The sequence below is a fragment of the Morus notabilis genome, unplaced genomic scaffold (genome assembly GCF_000414095.1).
Source record: "Morus notabilis unplaced genomic scaffold, ASM41409v2 Scaffold888, whole genome shotgun sequence".
NCBI lineage: Eukaryota > Viridiplantae > Streptophyta > Magnoliopsida > Rosales > Moraceae > Morus > Morus notabilis.
In genome coordinates, this window is record NW_010367841.1 from 640,459 (window position 1) to 660,900 (window position 20,442).

The window sequence follows — 20,442 nt, forward strand, 5'->3', positions numbered from 1 at the left end:
CTTTTGCAGATGATGCCTCGTTCGAAGAATTCATCCAGACAACCTTTTGCCCACAATTTAAACGGGTAAGTAGAAACACAACTCGTTCTGATTGCATGAAAGTTTTTTATGCAATGACCCAATCTCTTGGTGATAATTTTAGGACTTTTAATGCTACTGTCTCTTGCACTTCTGATCTGTGGGAGGGGTGCAATAAAACTGGATATTTATGTGTCACAGCGCACTACGTTGATGACAATTAGGTTTTACAAAAAAAAAATAATTGGTTTTCGTTTATGTCCATACCCTCATAACGCAACAACTATTTTTAATACAATAATGGAAATTTTTGGGTTTTATGGGATAGAAGATAAAGTTTTAACAATTACTTTTCATAATGCGTCAGCTGATACAGCTGCAATTAATCTGTTTAAACGTAGTTTGAAACCAGCATTTGGAGAGGAAATTTTTCATCAACGGTGTGCATGTCACATAATTAATTTAGTAGTTTAGGCAGAAATTTAACATATCTCAGTTAATCTTACAAATATTAGAGAATCATTATCATTCATATCTAGTTCTCGAGCTCGGCTCTAAGAATTCAAACAATATTATAGGAACAGCCAGATGCGCCCAAGAAAGTTTCCAACTAACGTGAGACATAGGTGGAATTCAACATATTTAATGTTGAAGGCAGCACTCCCGTATTCACAGCTTATCACGACATACGTAAACAGTAAGAACGATCAAATTTTAATTTTCGATCCTGATTGGCAGATTGCTGAGTATTCTTTTAAATTTCTAGAAGTTTTTTATAATGCTACTGAATTACTTTCTGGAGTTGATTATCCTACTACACATTTAGCTTTACATCAAGTATTTAATATTTCAGAAACATTTTCTTATTATAGGGATACAAAACTTTTTGGAAATATAGTTAACTTAATGGAAAATAAATTTAAAAGTTATTGGTCAGGTTGTCCCATGTTATATGCATTGGCAACCATTTTAGATCCTAACTGCGGAGTAGATGGAACTGAATCATTGATGACTGCTACCGCAGAGAATTTAAAAATAGATATTCTTGAAGAAGAAAGAGAAAACGGCAGGATCGTCCTCAATACAAGCGTCTACGGAACTAGTCAAATATTTTGAAGCAAATTTTGTAATCGATGACGATAAACTAGACATCTTACAGTGGTGGAAGAGCAAGACTGATCGTTTTTCAACACTGTCCATAATAGCTCGTGACATTCTTACAACTCCAGTGTCAACGGTAGCATCGGAGCAAGCTTTTATCGCAAGTAATCGAATTCTTGACGAGAAGAGAAGCAGAATGCATCCAGATGTCTTGGAGGGACTACTAATGTGCGTTAAAGACTGGGAAGATGTCAGAAGACGAAAACAAGAATACACAGATGATTCGATGCAATAATATTTTTCTAACTTAGAAATAACAGAATCTTCTAGAAGCACTTAGGTTTGTAATTTACTATTCCTAGCTACTGCACTCTTTTTTCCTTCGCTAAAGTTTTGTCCCGATCTCCCCACGGGTTTTACTTAGCAAGATTTTTAACGAGACAGTCATTTATGTGTACTCTTATTACGTCAATTCAATAAAATCACATCTTTTTGGGGCATATGATATATTTTTTTTAATTAAAATTTAAAAAAAATACAAGGGCCGGGGCCGGCCCGTGAAGGGCCTGGGCCCAGGCCCGGCCCTGGCCCTTATGGACTAGAGCCAAGGGCCTGGACCGGGCCCGAGTTTTTCTTCTCAAGCCCGGCCTAGGCCCATAATGGGCCTGGGGTCAAGTGTGCCGTGCCGGCCCGGCCGGCACGTTTGACATCTCTAGCTTTAAGAGACTAAAAAGCTCTCGTTCCAGGGTAATTTTTGGGGGAATTGTTTAGATCTGACTGTATTAGCTATCGAGGTTTTCTCTCCATTCATCCATGGATTTGGCTTGGGGTTTGGTTCGATGTGACCATTCCTTGTCCCTCTAATTTTTTACTGCGTCAATTTAATTGTGCATCTCCTTTATAAAAACAAAACACTATAATGGACCGTTTCATCCCTTTATATATTTACATGCATTAAGAACAAAGTATAACAGCAGTATAATGGAATAAACCTCTCGATTCAATTGAAAATTAAGAATGTTGAACAATCATAATTCGGTTATATCGTAACTTAAGAAAATAAAGTTAGAACGTAACTGAAAAATTAAACATCCTAAACCTAATTTCTAGCCTAAGAGAAAAGACAAAAGAAAGAAACTGTTTGTGAATTTGAAGGAACTCCTCCTCCTATAAATTCGTCTTCTCCTCCGTTGTGTCTCTGCAGCCAAAAAGTCCCTAAATAAACCCTAAAATGTTCTATTTATACACTTGAGTTCGTATGATCGTACAATTAGAAACAAAACAGCAATTTTTTTAATCTCTTGCATGTGGGCGCCACGGCCTTCCTTTTTAGTGGATATCAATCTAGTTGGGATGTGTTATTTATTATTTTTTAAATACGTAATTTTCTCGATCTCATGATTTATTTTTTTACGTAATTTTTCATATAACTACAGGTTAATACAGCAAATGCACTAAAATATATACAAGATGGCGGAAAGAAAAAAGAGGAGGAAGAAGAAGAAGAAGAAGCGGTTTTGTACTTTAATTCCCTTAGAATCATGTTACAAATCTTTGACTGATTCAATAACCCATGAAAACCAGTTTGTTCAGCTTAAATCTTGTCCAGTATTATTTGCTTCAAAAATCTGGTAGGGGAAAAATTAAAGAGTGAGCTCATCAAGAGCCTAGTAAGTAAGTAACTAATGATTTTTTTTTTTAATTACTATTAGTAGTAGTTGGATCAAACACAACTAGAAAACATAAAATTTAATACAATAATTTTTTACCAATAAACCACCTTTTCAGATATGACTGAATTTAGAATTTAACTATTTCAAAACCATAAGCTGAATATCAATATCAGAAGTGTTAGCAAAGATGAAGATCTCATTCGCTTCGTGGATTCGAGTTTTCAATTCGAACTGAGATATAACATTTTCTAAGAGCTTATAACAGAAAAAGTTAGATGTAACATTTTTTGAGAGCTTTTAACTATAAAACTCTAAAATTAAAAACTCGAATCGGTGAAATAAACAAGACCGAAGATTGCCTCTACAGATCCTACCAGCTCAGCTCAAGTGCAAATCGTGAAATTTTTGGGCCACTTCTATAAAGTCGGGGTTTGACAAATTATACTTGAAGTTCAATATTTTTATAATCATTAAACATTTTATGCTCCGTTTGTTTTGAAGGTTTTGATCTGGTTTAAAATCATGGTTCTTAGTTCGCTACAGTATTTTTCTCTCACGAAAAATTTAAATTTCAAAAATCAAAATTATGAACCATAGTTTGAACCTATGAACCAAACGTCACTTTACTCTAAATGATGCAATAGACAGTAGAGTTACTTAACCCCACAAGTATATATCAAATTCGATTGAAGAAGTGATAGGTAAAAATCTAGCCCAACTTATGTAATTATTTTTTATGAACGTATTGAATATTGAGGTATTGCGTGCATCATAACTATATATATATATATATATATATATATATTACCTTACTGTTCTCTATGCATATTTCAGCATTGCTCATGGTAAAAACTTTAATTGGAGACTGATTATGAACAACATATACTGGGTTTTCAGAACAGATTCAATCATTACAATTTCATCGGATAATTACACTACAATTGGAGACATGACCATCTTTTTTGCTTTCATTACTTTTGTGATTGGCCATAAACCCTTTTTTCCCTTTCTTTATTATTACTATTTTTTTAACTTTTTTGTGGGATATTCATATTATTATTCATATACCATTGCAGTCTTATTGTTGTGGACTAATGAGTAGGGATGCTTGTATTTCTTCAAGACTACGCCCCTTGGTCTCTGGTACCATCTTCCAAACGAACAATACACTAGCACCAGACATGGCAGCATATATGAAAAACGTACCTGAACAACTCATTTAAAAATAAAAATAAAAAAAAAATGTTACAAAGTACTGATAAAAAAAAAATTTATTGGCAATTTGTAGAAAATAATGAGGAAATCCTCCTCACCTGCTGAATTCCATTCAAATATGAAGTTGAAAGTGTAGGAAATAACCCAACCACTAATCAAAGAAACCACACTTGCTATACTACCAGCTGCCCCCTTTATGTTCACCGGAAATATCTGAACAAACACATCAGTCATTACAAGTGGATCAACCAATTTTCCATATAAAATTCGGCTTGGTTAAGTTTATTCATAATATTAATGTCATAAAATTAATAACACCATATATATATATATATATATGTATACATACCTCCTTCGATATGATCCATGGTATTCCTTCCATACCTAAGCTGAAAAAGCCGAAGTATACCTGTATATAATTTTAGTTCCTCATATATTATTCATTTTTAGCCATAAATGTTTCACCTAGCGAGTTACAAATTAGAGGAATTAAATTAAAAATATTTCAAAACCATTTTTTTACTTTGTGGTTAAAAATGCAAGAGTAAATTACCAGTATACCGGCAAGCCCCAAAACAGGAGTAATCTTCTCTCCAAAGTGAAGACCCTGATGAAGACACACTTCAATGTCAAGAGTCTCTACAACAACATTATATTATAAGAGAATACAAAATGCCTAAATGATCTTAAAATTATTATATAAATCTTTTCTTTCAAATCAAAACCTGCAAGAAGAATGACAATCCAAGAATAAAAGAACCAAAGCATGTCCCGGCTGCAGATATCTGCAAGAAAAAGAATTGATTTCAGCACTGAAATATCTATTAATTAGACTGATCAAATTTGAAGACATTTATTTCTGTTGATCTCTTTTTACCAGAAGAAGCGGTCGCCTTCCGAACTTATCTATGAAGCAAACTCCGAGTATCGCCGACAGAATCTGTCATAGAGTAGTACTTAATTGTCTTTGGGAAGAGAACAAACATTGATACATTAGGTTCAGCTACATTATCTATAGATCATGTTACCTCAGTTGTTCCAACTGCAATGCTCCCAATCTCACTTGAAAAACCTGTCATAAAACAATATTATGGGCGTGTTTGGAACTTGTTACAAAATGATTTTATTTTTTGTATGAAAATGAAAATAAAAACGTTTTCAATCTCAGACATAAATCATTTTTAAAAATGCATTTGGTAATTTTATTAAGAGATTATTTTTAGTGTAAAAAAACCATTAATGTCTTTCTTTCTCTCTCTCTCTGCTCGAGAGGAGAAAACGAAAACAAAAAATAAAAAATGACTAAAAGTCATTTTTTATTTCTCTCTTATTTTACATTAAACTAAAAAATCGTTTTCATTTCTGTTTTTGGTCTTTATTGCGCCAAACGCCGTTTTGAAAACGTTTTCATTTTTTTCTCAAAAAAGTGAAAAATAAAAACAGAATCAGTTCCAAACACAGCCTATGCTTTCCTTTTAATTGTTCTATCTCATTTACTCAAAAATTGGAAGTGTAAAAGTTAGGGGGCGGGGGAAGAAAAATAAGATGTTTATAATATTTTACCTGCAGACTTGATGATTGAACTTGCATAAAAGGAAATCCCACCAAGTCCTCCAAGTTGTCGGAACGCCACAAGGCCTGTTCCAACCTGGTGCAAGTTTCCCATAAACAAACATGTATAAAAGGAATATGTATAAGTATAAATACAAATATAAAACCTATATGAACCAAACAAGGGCTATGTGCATGTAATAAAAGGTTACTGCTTATGTATTTTGACTTACAATGAGACAATATGAATACTTCCTCTGGAATACACTTAAAATTCCATCTCCAGAGACCCTTTTAGAATATTCTATATAATCCTGCAGAATGGTAAAAATCAGTCTCATTCTTTTGTCCGAAGAAGGGCAATAAACATTTTCCTCAAAAAAAAAAAAAAAAGTAGGTAAAAGATTCGAGAATGAGATGAAGTTATCAGTGCAAAAGTATCACTCTGATCTCAGCTGTCTCTTGAGATATATTCGCCTTCTCTCCCCTAAGGCGGCGTAGAGCACTTTCAGACTTCTCGGCTTGACCAATTTTCATCTGCAAACCACAAAGAAACTATCAGATTGTGTGACTCTTTTTTCTTTTCTTTTTTTTCTTGATGTAGATCATGCAAGAAAATTAACCAAAAGTTAAAACAGATTTTTGAAATTTATTCACATAACTTTGAATCACGTACCAACCATCTAGGCGACTCAGAAATGAATAAGAGGCCTGGCAGCTGTAACAAATAGGGAACAAGCGCTGCAAGCAAGTAAATTCACATACAATATGCATTTTTTCAATACATAGAAAATTAGCATTCTCTGTAGTTAAAAGCTCAAAATAAATGATAAAACAAGAATAATTGACCTGTTAGTGCTAAGATACGCCAGTTGACAACAGGACCGATAAAGAAAAAGAGTGCTTTGCCACTGCTCATCAGCAGCTATGCATATTGAGAATACATAATAAATGACAGACAAAAATTCATCAGCAAAAGATTCATATCTTTACTAAGTGATCTCGAACTGAAACTCGAATTGCTAGATACATACAGGTTTCACTGACATTAAGGCTCCTCTCACGGTTTTGGGGGTGATTTCGGCAACATATATAGGTGCCTGAGCAGAGAAAAAAAAAAAGTTGCATACATAGAGTCAGAATTCATGTATTATGTAACCAGTTATTAAGCTTTAGGTGATGAACTTCTACGGTAGTTACCGCATAACAACTAAGTCCCACTCCGCATCCAACTAAGAATCTTCCAAAATCGAGCCACAAAGCATCCTTTCATTCAAACATTAAACATAATGTTACTACTTTGATGGAGGGTTTATCACACTTTGTTAATAGACACAATTGAGCAATGAGTAAGAAAGGGAAACCTTCGAAAATGCTATTGCAAGCCACCCCGTGATGCAGAATAAATCTGTAACTCCCATTGTCTGCATCTCAACATCAACCAATTAACAAAAAGTCTGCAGTGATAAAACTAGATAATGTTTTAAGAATATGTGGTCTGAACATTTAAAGCTCATGTGAGAGGATGAGTTACTTACACCTCTCCGACCAATAAACTCCGCAACTTTCCCACTCCATACTGCTCCACATAGTGATCCAATAAGAAAGATTGAAACAAAAACGGAGTACTGCATCATTTAGTACAAAATCTTCACTGAGAGATAAAAAAAAAGGTGATATTCCAATCTGATCTATGCTACTAATCCACTATGAGAAACCATTATATGAGTTCAAAAATGATCAAGTTGAAATAATTCAGTGAGTAACACATGGAGAGACTCCGATAACAATTGTTGCAAACACTTAAAGTAGAGTTCACCATTGAAATCCAGCTCAAAGTGGATAGGTGCTTAACAGATCATATCTCAACTAACTATTTGTCTACTCTTGCAGCCCATATGTGGCATTAGGAAATTCAAAATCTTCATGAATTAACCGAATGCAAACACTGTAACCGTAGCAGTTTGAGTTGGTTGCAGAGGATTCAAGATGGTTTCTACTTGAATTTTCATTAGTTTCAATATAGTTACACTCCGATGCAGCTAATAAACTCAAACAAAAAGAAGGAAAGCAATGCACACATCTTGTCTCACATCTGCTAAATCGAGGCCAAGGTCATTCAAAATTCCAGACTCAGCAGGTGATGAATATCCAATCTGCAAATCATATATAGAAGAATAGGCTTATTAAACACACTCAATTCAATCAGCTCGAGGATTTTATCAATTGATCAGACTCATCAGAGTACTCCCACTTGACAAATCTTGATTAACTCTAACAAACACGTAAATGATGAATTGAACCCATCCCATCTATTGATTCCTCTACAAAAGTGAATGAAATAGTGATTACGGAATTTCCACCAGCAAAAGAAGAGCAATAAACAACGATACAGCTAAAACCGACAACGATTGTGAGCGGGGCGGACGATGAGATCTCACTGCCTTGGCCGTTGTAATTCTCAAGTAATGGCTTCTTCACAGCTTCTCCTTTTTCCATGCTTTCTTCTCTATTGCGTAGCAATCTTAAGCCAGATGCAACTGCGGTTCTAACTTTAATGAATTCTGATAGAAAGATCTTTTTTTTTTTTTTAATTCTTTCAGAAAATGATTAAGCTCAGGGGGGAAAAAAATCTTTTATATGTTGCTCTCAGAAGTTTTTTTTTTTTTTTTTTAATAAATAAGAATCTTATTCTCAGATGGCCAAAACAGAAGTGCTCTTTCTTAATGACCAACTCTTCTTTTTCTGTTTTTTTTTTTTTTTCTTTTTATGTCAAAGAAGAATGTTGCCAAAATTTTGGGCACTCAGTGGAGTCGAAGTGTGTAGTGCCCACGCATTGTACAACCAAATACGACAATAAGATTGGCACGAATAGGAAGCCTTTTAGTGAAAAGACAGCACCCATATTTGCACAGTACTAACGAGATTCCTTTTGTACAATGTCCCATTCAAAAAAACAGTTTAGAAAATTAGGGTGCGTTTGGTTGGTGTATTTGTGTCATGATTCGTGGTTCGTTACAGTATTTTTTTACACAAAAAATACACATAAATTAAAAATAATTTTGAATCATGATTTTAGATCCATGAACTAAACGTCCACTAATTTAAAGTATAAAATAAAAGGTTTATATCGGTCTCCGAGATTTACTTTAATCTTATTTTGATTCTTGATTTTTAAAACGTTTCAGATTTGATTTTTGAAGTTTTATTTTATTTTAATTTTAATCTTTATATTATTTAAGTGTTAAATATTTGATGAAATTTGTATAAATTTAAGATCAAAATTAAAACATTCAAAGTTTAAGGACTAAAAAATATAAAAAATAAAAGTTGATTTCCATTCATAATCTCTAAATTTTAAATGTTTATAATTTTAGTCCTTCATTTACGTAGATTTTGTCAAATATTTTACATTTAGCTAGCAAAGGATTGAAACTGAAATAACAAAAAAACTCAGAATCAAAGATGGGACGTTTTAAAAGTCATAGGTCAAAGTGAGATTGAGAGAAATGGAAAGGAATATTACAAGAGAGAGAGGAAAGAGGGTTGGGAATCATGGAGAGGGTTCTTAGATTATGGAATTATTTGAGAGGTATTTTTGTGGACATCTTCTTGGAACTAAACTGGTGAAGAAAAAAAAATCAAAAGGGTTTGGGGGGGTGTTTATAATTGTCATTTTCTCGTCTTCTGTTTGAATTTGAGAGGTTAATTGTATCTCGAATTCATGTAGGGTTTGCAATTTTTTTACTGGGAACTAGTATCGCGTTTTGTTGTTGTCAGTTTCTAAATGCCAAGTTCATAAACAGATTGCACAGTGAAAATATCTACATTGATATATCTGTTTCTAGAACTTCAAAAGAATTTAAAATCTACAACCCGTTCATTTTACCTATTCGAGTTTTATTACAGTAAAAAGTTCTAAAAAACAGTCACATCTAACATTTTTACTACAGTAAAAAACTCTCACATAAAGTCACATCTTAACTTGAATCAACGAACTAAACATGCCCTATAAGTCAAGTTTATTTCACTAAAAATATGAACATATTTTCATATACGTGTTTTGTTTATGAAATTTTCATATACACGCGTGTTTACATACAATGTGTACCAAAACCAAAATAATAATAATAATAATAATAAGCACAACGCCATAACTGTAGACATCACTCCTTTCGGATAATTGCCCATACAGACCATATTCTGGGGCAACATAACCAAGGGTTCCAGCTACCTTTGTGCTCAAATATGAACGTCCTTCTTGAGTGAACTTTGCGAGGCCAAAATCAGTCAGTTTCGGCTTAAATGATTCGTCTATGAGTATGTTACTAGCCTTAACCTCTCTCCTAATCCGATAATGTAGATAAGCTAATCCACGGGCCATTCCAAGGGCGATCTTTTTCCGAGCTGACCAGCTAAGCTTCTTCCCTCCTAATCCGAAAATGTGGTCATAGAGGCTCCCATTGCGCATCAGTTCGCAGACAATTATTCTATAGTAGCCTTCAACTGGCACCGTCATCGTACAATAGCCTCTCAAAGCGAAATGGTTCACATGCTTAACACTGGCAATAACCTCAACTTAATGGGCAAAAATTTCATCCCAAGCTGCAGAGCCGTTCTTGAACCTCTTGAATGCAACTTCAGACCCGTCTGCTAAAACCCCCTTGTAAACATTCCCATACCCTCCCAAACCAATTATGTTATCCCTAGAAAAATTGTTTGTAGCCTTCATTATCTCCTCTAGTGTGAAACGAGCAAACGTTTTATTCCCACTAACCATTTCCGTTCCTGAAAAAGAAGCAGTCTCAACTTGTGCCAAATTTTCCTTCCTCCTCGTCTTCCTCCTATTGTGCCATAACCAAAGACACCAAACCCACCACAACCGCCCCAAAAAAACCGTTGATACACCCCACCATAATCCCCATAAGCATCGCCCTTCGGTTTCCAGGCCCGGGTTTTACCCGAATAAAATCGACCAAAAATAAACACTTGGCAGTCCATACATCAGTTGGCCCAAACCTATTAGCAAAGGCGCCTGCATACATAAACGGATACGCATTGCAAGTCAAAGAATTCTCACTCCCCGCGCCGTGAAAGTACGTGTTGTGGACGCCCAACGATCTATCCGAACATGATCTGCAGAGGCGATCGTCCTTCAAAGACTGATTACACAAAACCCTAGTCTGCTCCAACTGATCCCCTGAAAAGAGGGCTTCGAATTGGGACCTATTCTCAATGTTCATACAAGTATCCGAAAGTAAATTGCTATTAAACCCACAAATCGACTCAATTGAAAGCTTAGGCACGTAATTACTGACAACATTCAAGTATAATGTCCAAAAAATCTTTGATTTCTTCTGGGGAACAGAAAAGAAACCGGTGGATCGAAGATACTCCGATCGAATCATACTGATTCCTTGAACCGTGTACTGGCATCCCGTCGCGTTATCTAAAGATGGAAACTTTTGATGATCTTGCACCATGAGTTTTCTTAAAGCATCAAAATTCAACGAGCAATTATCATATTCGTCCAATTTCTTGGCCGAAATTTCACTGACGAAAGCTACAGGATTGGGAAATTCAAACCCTAATCCGATAAAAAAGGAAGAAAAAAAGAGACATTTTTTGGGTTTCTCTCTCCCTCTAGGGCTTTGTAGAGAAAGATTCAACGATCTCCATTCTGGGGTTTCTTCACTTTCTTGCAAAAAAGAAGTCCCAAGAGACTTGACTATTTTGCTTTTCTGAAGTGAAGCGAGAAATTCTCTAATTCGAAAATTCGGTTCCTTGACCGTTTTTTGTTGGAGGGAAGTGGAACGGGGATCCTTGGGTGTTTCTAGTTTCTACTAAGACCTGCATTAACTGTTGTTTACGTCATCTGACTCTTTGTGGAGGCGATTTTGCGCCGTCCGATCTTTTGACGAATTTATACATTGACTCAAAGATCAACAAATCAACATTGACTTTGTTTGTTTTGTTTGTTATTTATTTATTCATCTTTATTTTTAGCCATTGGCAGTGTGGCTGTGTGTGACCGACTTGGAGACCTGTTCTTTTCCTCGTGTCTTGGTTCTCCTTTTCCTTTTATAAGCGACAGTGTTTCTAGAATCTTGAAAACGCTTTCATTGTTCATAATATTTCAATTTTTAGCCAATAGACAAGAGAAAAAACAATTTGGACGGTTGAGAAAATAAATTCTGTCAGCTACACTTGAAGCAAAACTTTGGTTGATATCAATTTAAGTCTTTAGATCAAATAATTGTCAAGTATGTTTGTACTGATTTGAACTTAATAAATTCTGCGATTATCATCTTCTTTTTTTTCTCTTTTTTTCACCCGGCACTGTTTACTAAAAGTTTAGATAATCTTAATAAATACTCATTAAAAGTGTTTTTTTTCTCTTTTTTTCACTGGGACGCGCTGCTTGCTAAAAGTTTAGATAATCTTAACAAATACTTATTAAAAGTATATGGGTTAAAATTTGTATCATTTACTTTTAATTTATAACTTTTTATTCAAATAATTATATTAATAAAAAGATATTTATTAAGAGTAAACATAAAAGTTCAGACTCGTACAATTTTAAAGGTAAATTCTACAATTTTCTCAAAAAAAAAAAAAAAAAAAAAAAAAAAAAACCTCATTCCCTTTGTTCATATGGGCCTTCTGATTCAATCGATATACATGGGCTTAGGTAATCTCTACTGTTAGGCCTTGAATAAACCTTCCCCATGGGCCCACATCAAGCATGGATTTACATGATGGTCCAAAGAACTCTTTATAGACAACTGTCACAAGTTTTAGACTTAAATTAACATATGTTCAAGGACTAAAACTTTTATAAAATATACTACGACTACATCATCATATTATATTTAAAATACCAAATATACTTTCAATATATTAGCCGGTATCCACCATGATACCCATTGGTTTCCATGGTCGATACCAACTGGTATCCACTGTCGATCAACAGTTTTTAGCTAGTAACCACAGTGATATCGGCCGCCAGAGGTTGCCGGTTGTCAGCCGGTAATTGCTGGTATCCAACCGAAATACCTCTAGTATCCGATGACAATACCACCTAATAATGGTGGTATTCTTGCCAATTACCTACGGTATCTTGATCGGTAACCGTCATGATTGGTCTTATTTCGGCAATCAATGTCGCCGGTGTACCAAAAAAATAAAAAATAAAAAAAGGAAAAATTACAAGTTGCCATTAGTATCTGCCACGCTAACGTTGCCGCTTAAGATACCGACTGATATCTGCTAAAGATACCAGCTGGTGACAACCAAGTCACAGGTCGGTAACCACCCGAATCTGCCCCATTTTCAGTGGCCGGTAGTCACATTCGAAAACCATATGATAAAAAAAACCCCTGAAATCACAAAGATTCACAAAAAAAAAATCCATAAAATCCTTTACAAACTATACAGAAATTACAAAAAAAATCAAAAAATTTACAAACTTAGATGAGGGCAAAAAAAAGAAAAATCACAAACATGTTAGAAAAAAATACAAACAGATATGAAAATAATAATAAAAAAAAGAAACAATCACAGTGGGGATGGTGGAGATGCATGAAGATGGCTATGGCGGATCTCTAACTCTATACAATCCTCGCATTATATCTCTTCGATCTGTCATAAATAGAATCTCACAATAGATAGCGAGATTTAATGAGGACGGCATTTACACTTTTTCTTTCTCGGTGGCACCGATATTTCATCGACAACGACTGGCGATGATGCGCAAGATCTGTGCCATGAGATCGAGAGATGAAGTGGTACGGAGGCGTTGGTCACTAGTAGGTGGAGGGGTTAGCATCGGTGGTTGGATAAGAGAATGAGAGAGGTGAAGAAAGAGAAGAGAAAAGGAAATTAGAGAATAGAAGCGGCAAAGAAAGGGAGAGAAAAGAAAAAAGAGAATTAAAAAAAAAACTCTAGTCACTATTTCAGGATAATTTAGTCTTTTCGATTGAGTTTTTATTCTGCCACATGGCAGAAAATCTGATAATTTAAAGCACCAGATGATAAAAAAAAAACACCTAAAATCACAAAGATTCACAAAAAAAATCCATAGAATCCTCCACAACTATACAGAAATTACAAAAATAAAAAATAAAAAATAAAAAAATGTACAAACTTAGATCAGGAAAAAAAAAAGAAAAATCACAAATATGTTGAAAAAAAATACAAATAGATACGAAAAAAAGAAACATTCACAGTGGGGATGGTGGAAATGCATGAAAATGGCGATGAAAATGGCTATGGCGAATCTCTGAATCTATACAGTCCTCACATTGTACCTCTTCGATCTGTTAGAAATGGAATCTCTTGACAGATCTGGCCACAATTTTGTACCAAAGATGTGCGAGATTTGATGAGGATGGCATTTGCACTTCTTCCTTCTCGGCAACACTGATATTTCATTGATAGTGACTGGCGATGTTGTAGCGATGGGATCTTTCGATGATGTTCAAGATCTGTGCCATTGATTACGCCTAAACGTGTACAAAACAAGCGATCAATTGTAGCACAATTAGGACGGCCGATCCTACGAGGAAGTGACAAATTGAACAAGAAATTATTAGCAAATAAAAAGCTTTAGGAGATAAATAATAAAGTAAAAATAAAAGAGCATGGAATTTTTGTTGAGAAGTTTAAGTGTAAGAAAAATATAGGAGAAAACTATATAATTAAAACCGGTAAGGCGTCGAGATTCCCCTATATGCTTCGTTCATCCGAATGGATTTTGATCTTTGAGATTACTCAATTGAAAGTTTCACATCCCAAACTAACAATCGAAAAATAATTATTTGAAGAACATGTGAATTAAAATGTACTCGAGTGAGTAAAATTCTTACGTTGAAAACTAGTAAAAATTATTCTTACAATAAATCTTAAAGCGACAATATACCGTTGGTAATATTGTAATAAAAGACTACTCATAAAATAATATTATCGATATAATTATATTGAGCAACAATTACATAAAAAGAGCATGACTAAATTTATGTAAAAGTTGACAACAAAATATATCAATATGAGAAATTAGAAGAAGATAGAAGAAAATCAATCACTCAAATATATAAACTTTGGAGAACAAATGGAGAATCAAAATCCACTCAAGATCACATCAGATATAGGTTTCTCTCTAACCTCACCAACGAACTCTAGCCTAATTTGCACATAATTCCCATAAAATTCTAAAAAGAAAGTATGAGAATAAGAATAAGAAAACAAGAGAAAATGTGTGTAAACTTAAGCTCAAAATTAACAACCTAATCACCTTGACAATGGCTCTATTTATAGAGTTTCTGGCCATGCTAAACAAAAGAACAAAAACGGATCCTAATTGAATCAGAATTTACAAGTCTTAATTTTGAGAGTAAAAGCTGGTTATGATGGGAAGAAAAACCATCACAAATGGATACAACTGATGAACAATCTCGCATGAACGGCTAGAGCAAGTGAAGAAAACGCCACGTGGCACAACTTGATTCGTCCAGGACAGACGCTTGGAAAACACGGATAAAAACTAGCTTCAGAGTTCAGACGTGACACGTGGCGCAAGCTAAGTGGCTGAGAGAGGAAGTGGCCGACAGCTTGGACACGTGGCGCGAACTGACTGGGAAGCTGCTGCGACGCGGGACCCACGCGGAGAGGAAAGCTGAACGCCCTGACGCGTGCATGGAGGAGACTCGCCCGGGGGAAGGATCCGTGCGCGCCAAGCGCGCGTACGCGTGGGGACAGGCGGGTCCCACGAGGCTGAAGTGCAGCAGAAAACAACACGTGGCGGGCTAAGGGATTGGCGCGGCTCGGCTTAGCTTGGCTCAGCTCGGCGGACGGCTGCTGATGGGCTTCATTTTTATTTTCTTTAGTTTTTGGCCCAAATGTCTTATTTCCCTCCAAAACAAATTAAATTAAATTAAAATCAAATACTTCCACAAAATATTAATTCCACGAAAATATTAAATAAAAACTTAATTTATTTAGCAATTATGAATAATTTAAGTGCATTTTCATGCACTTATCAGCCATGAGATCTAGAGACGAAGTGGTGTGGAGTAGAGGTGTCAAACGTGCCGGGCTGGCACGGCACGTCCGACCCCAGGCCTGTGACGGGCCTGGCACGACCTTGCATAATGCAGGGCCATGCCAAGGCGGGCCTGAGGAGAAATTCTCAGGCTCGCGACCTTAGTCCATAAGGGCCAGGGTCGGGCCTAGGCCCAGGCCCTTCACGGGCCGGCCCTGGCCCTTGTAATTTTTTTTCCAAAATTTAATTAAAAAAAGAAAATATATCGTATGCCCCCAAAAGATGTGATTTTATTGAATTGAGATAATACGAATAAGTACACCTAAATGACTGCCTCGTTAAAAACCTTGCTAAGTAAAACCCGTGGGGAGATCGAGGCAAAACCTTAGCGAAGGAATAAAGAATGCAATATTCTAAGAATAGAAATTACAAAACCTAAGTGCTTCCAGAAGATTCTGTTATTTCTAAGTTAGAAAAATAGTCTTGCATTGAATCATCCGTGTATTGTTGTTTTCATCTTCTGGCATCTTCCCAGTCTTTAATGCACATTAGCCACTTTAAGATATCTAGATGCATTATGCTTCTCTTCTCGTCAAGAATTCGGTTGCTTGCACTAAATGCTTGCTCTGATATTATCGTTAACACTAAAGTTGTCATAATATCACGAGCTATTACGGAAAATGTTGAAAAACAATCGGTCTTGCTCTTCCACCACTGTAAGATGTCCAGTTTACCGTCATCGATTATAAAATTTGCTTCAAAATATGTTACCAATTCGGTAGACGCTTGTGTTGATGATGATCCTGTCGTTTTCTCTTTCTTCTTCAAGAAACTCCACGATGAGCCTTTAGGCCTCGAATTGCTAGTTGACGTCAAAATTCCCTGTTCTTTTTTACCTGTGATGTATTTTACTTCATACAAACTAAATACCTTTTCTAACATTTTCCTAGCGTCAGTAATAGTTAGTTGCATATCAATATCTAAATTTTCTGCTGTAGCAGTCATCAAAGATTCAGTCTCATCTACTCTACACTTAGGATCTAAAATGATTGCTACTGCATATAACATAGGACAACCTGACCAATAACTTTTAAATTTAGTTTCCATTAGCTTAACTATGTTTCTAAAAAGTTCAATATCCCTATAATAAGAAAATATTTCTAAAATATTAAATAGTTAATGTAAAGCTAAATGTACAGTAGGATAATAAACTCCAGAAAGTAATTCAGTAGCATTGTAAAAAACTTTTATAAATTTTAAAAAATACTCACCAATCTGCCAATCTGTATCGAAAATTAAAAATTGATCGTTCTTACTGTTTATATATGTTGTGATGAGTTGTGAATATGAGAATGCAACCTTCAACATTAAATAGGTGGAATTCCACCTATGTCTCACGCCAGTTGGGAACTTTCTTGGGCGCATCTTATTGTTCCTGCAATATTATTTGAATTCTTTGAGCTAAGCTCCAGAACTAGATATGAAGGATAAAAATTCTCTAATATTTGTTAGATTAGCTAAAATATGTTCAATTCCTGCCTGAACTACTAAATTGATTATGTGACACGCACACCGTTGATGAAAAATTTCCCCCCAAATGCTGGTTTCAAACTACGTTTAAACATGTTAATTGTAGCTTTGTTAGCTGACGCATTATCAAAAGTAATAGTTAAAATTTTATCTTTTATCCCATAAAAACTAAAAATTTCCATTATTGTACTAAAAATAGCTTATGCGTTATGAGGATATGGACATAAATGAAAACCTATTATTTTTTTTTTTTGTAAAACTCATTCATCATCAACATAATGCGCCGTGACGAATAAATATCAAGTTTTATTGCACCATTCTCATAGATCAGAAGTACATGATACAGTAGCATTAAAAGTCTTAAAATTATCAACAAGAGATTGTCTCATTGCATAAAATACTTTCATGTTATCAGAGCGAGTTGTGTTTCTACTTACCCGTTTAAATTGTGGGCAAAAGGCTGTTTGTATGAATTCTTCGAACGACGCATCATCTGTAAAAGAAAGAGGTAATTCGGCACTAGCTAGAAATTTAGCTAGTGCCTCACGAGCACGTTGTGCATCGTATGTAAATTTTTGCAACCCTTGTGGTGTGAGTGATAGTGTTTGTTGGCGGGAGTCCACACTCCCACCTTAGTGCAACAGTAGACATAATTTTTAATGTCTATCCAGATAACCAGTACCCCCACCCTTTTTATTAGAAAAGTATTTTTTACAATACTTACATACCGCACGAATTTCTATTTCACCTGTTTTTGGATTTGGTCGGGGCTCTTCTGTGAAATGCTGCCATGCAGGAAAAATTTGTGGTCTTTTTTCCCTGGTGCGTTCTCCAACTTTCTCGTTGTGCACTGAAGCATTATCAATCCGAGCATTTTCTGGTTCAGTAGGGGTGGGGTTAGGAGGCATCATTTCATCTTCAAAAAATGGCTCATCAACAAGCTCAAGAAGAGCAGTGAAATCAGGAAAGTTTGATGCATCCATTTTCTAAAAATTGATTGAACTTAAACTTTGTAAATGAAAGAGCAAGAAAATGAGTGATCGCGAGAAAAAAACTTAGAATCAAAATTAAATAGACAAGATGAGAGATAGAATGTGAGTGAGATGAGAAGTTAAGAGTGAATTGTTGTGTAGGATTTAGGGTGAAATTAAGGGGTATTTATAGGGATTTTTGAGGTTTTTTTTATTGTGACCGTTGGGCCCAACGGTCACAATCAGAAGGGGCTAGAGGGCTTTTTCGCGGGCCTGGGTCGGGCCAAACAAGGGCCGAATCCGGGCTTGGGCCGGGCCATGGGCCTTCACGAACTAGGGTTGGGCTTGTGCTGTGGGCTGAGAAGCCGAGGCCCAGCCATAGCCCATCAAACGTGCCAGGCCGACACGGCCCGTAACAGTACCATATCGGGCCGGGCCGAACCCGGGACTGTTACGGGCTGGGTTGGGCCGGGCCGTCCATGGACAGCCCGTCCCATTTGACACCACTAGTGTAGAGGCGCTGGTCAATAGTAGGTGGAGGGGTTAGCGTCGGTGGCTGGATAAAAGAATGAAAGAGGTGAAGAAAGAAAATGGAAAAGGAAATTAGAGAAGAGAAGCGGCTAAGAAATTGAGAAGTGGCTAAGAAAATGAGAGATAAGAAAAAAAAAAACCTAATCAGTATTTTAGGATAATTTAATCTTTTCTATTGAGTTTTTATTCTGATAGTTTTAAGGGGCGTTCGTTTCAGCGATTTAAAATTCAAGAGTAGAGTTAAAAAAGTGAGTTTAATTGGAAATGTATTTAAAATTTGAGTTAGTGTGTTCACTTAGATAGTTTGTGAATGTTGAACTTGAATTTTGTGTTCACTTTGACAAAAACATAACTCTAATTTTAACAAATAATAATAATAATAATAATAATAGTAATAACAACGACAACCCCGACACTGCTCTCTCCCCCTCCTTGATATCTCTCTTCTCACGCTGAGATGTTCACAGAAACACCAGCTGAACCCAACTCCAGAGAGCTTAATCTACCCATGTAAGCAGTCTCCACAAGCTGAGCCAAGGGATCAAAAGCTTGTCCCGCAATTGCAGATATAGAGAGCATCAAAAGCTCACGCTTCACATCCGGAGACTGTGACCGACGACTAAGAATCTCTGTCAATTCAGGAGCGCCGCCACGACTCTAATCGTCGCAATTTCCCGCCACCGGCTTGGGTCCAGCTCTGATCGGCTCTTCCTGACGAAGACCCACTCAATTCCGGCCGGGATAGTCCTCTCCGCGGTGATGTGATTAAAGAAGAAACTCGTTTATTGCTTTGTTTGGGTCTGAAAATTTGGACCAATTATTCTTCCCTTGTCCATCATCTCTGGCGATTCGAATACTCGAGATACAAGCAGCAAAAATCATGAGTTTCTCTTTCTCTCTGCCATCAAAATCCTCTTTGAAGCTCAAACCCATAAGCAGATGGGAGATAGTGGGAGAAGAGAAAGCTTCCCCTTTCTCGTGAGCCAAGTAGTAAGCATATGGGAAAGGAAGGAGGGATGACAAGCAACGATAATACGCCTGTGTGAAAACATGCTTCTGCAGAGAATCTGCACTGTAGCGGACAGACTCGAGTAATTGAAATTCAAGGGGTAGGTGATGTTTTGGCCTCGTTCATTTTACCGATTCGAGTTTTTAATTTTAAGTTTTGATTAACGCCCAAAAGTGATATTCACAAGCGGTCAATTGTAGCACAGAAGAGCGGTCGTATCCACAGAGAGATAACAAAATAACAAAAAAGACTAACAGAATAAGAGCGTTAGAGAAAAGTGAATTAAAGAAAAAGAATAATTTTTGAGATTTTGTTGCAAATAAAATAAAAATGAGAGAATTTGTATGAAGAAAATTCAATAATAAAAACGGTAAGGTGTCGAGAATCCCTAATGTTTCGTTCACCAATCCAAGTTTTGATTCACAATATTAAATAACCGAATAAATTAAATCTGTATGTTGACTCCAGAAATATTATTATTACAAGTTATCTAAAATCGACAATATATCAATATGACAATATTGCAGTAAAAGACAATTTGCAAAATAATTTGAATAACAAAACATTGCATGACAGAATTACATAAGAAAAGCGTGACTGAACTTATATAAAAATTGGCACACAATATTTTGAAAAGTAATAGAAAAATAGATGAGATTTAATTCATTCAGATGTTGAACTTTACAGTACAAGGAATCAAAACTCTGAATTGGGTCGCTCAACAGAAGTTCATCTCTAACCTCACCAAGAAAACTCTAGCCTATCTTGCAAAACATTCTCACAAGTTCTAGAGAGAAAATATGA

At 35.7% G+C, this 20,442-nt stretch overlaps 1 protein-coding gene and 1 pseudogene across 1 annotated transcript; both read right to left on the reverse strand.

Moving 5' to 3' along the window:
• Positions 1-3,761: 3,761 nt before the first annotated feature.
• On the reverse strand, positions 3,762-8,057 carry LOC21403557 (sugar transporter ERD6-like 5). The gene is made up of 18 exons (XM_024175691.1): positions 7,911-8,057; positions 7,652-7,714; positions 7,097-7,186; positions 6,923-6,982; positions 6,759-6,824; positions 6,593-6,658; positions 6,408-6,483; positions 6,235-6,299; positions 6,003-6,095; positions 5,792-5,872; positions 5,571-5,655; positions 5,036-5,079; positions 4,885-4,947; positions 4,733-4,792; positions 4,561-4,614; positions 4,357-4,416; positions 4,106-4,220; positions 3,762-3,998 (listed from the first exon to the last, which is right to left on the reverse strand). The coding sequence occupies exons 1-18, from the start codon at positions 8,055-8,057 to the stop codon at positions 3,871-3,873; spliced, it is 1,416 nt and encodes a 471-aa protein (XP_024031459.1). The 3' UTR covers positions 3,762-3,870.
• Positions 8,058-9,636: 1,579 nt separating this feature from the next.
• On the reverse strand, positions 9,637-18,110 carry LOC21403558 (annotated as a pseudogene).
• Between the last annotated feature and the right edge of the window lie 2,332 nt (positions 18,111-20,442).

Bases quoted from the DNA above. Each gene is read 5' to 3' on its own strand.
- LOC21403557 (XM_024175691.1), bottom strand. From the start codon at position 8,057: ATGGAAAAAGGAGAAGCTGTGAAGAAGCCATTACTTGAGAATTACAAC. The intron at 4,615-4,732 runs GTTTTGATTTGA...TGTCTTCATCAG, and splicing joins GATTGTCATTCTTCTTGCAG to GGTCTTCACTTTGGAGAGAA. The intron at 3,999-4,105 runs GTGAGGAGGATT...TGAGTTGTTCAG, and splicing joins ATTTGAATGGAATTCAGCAG to GTACGTTTTTCATATATGCT.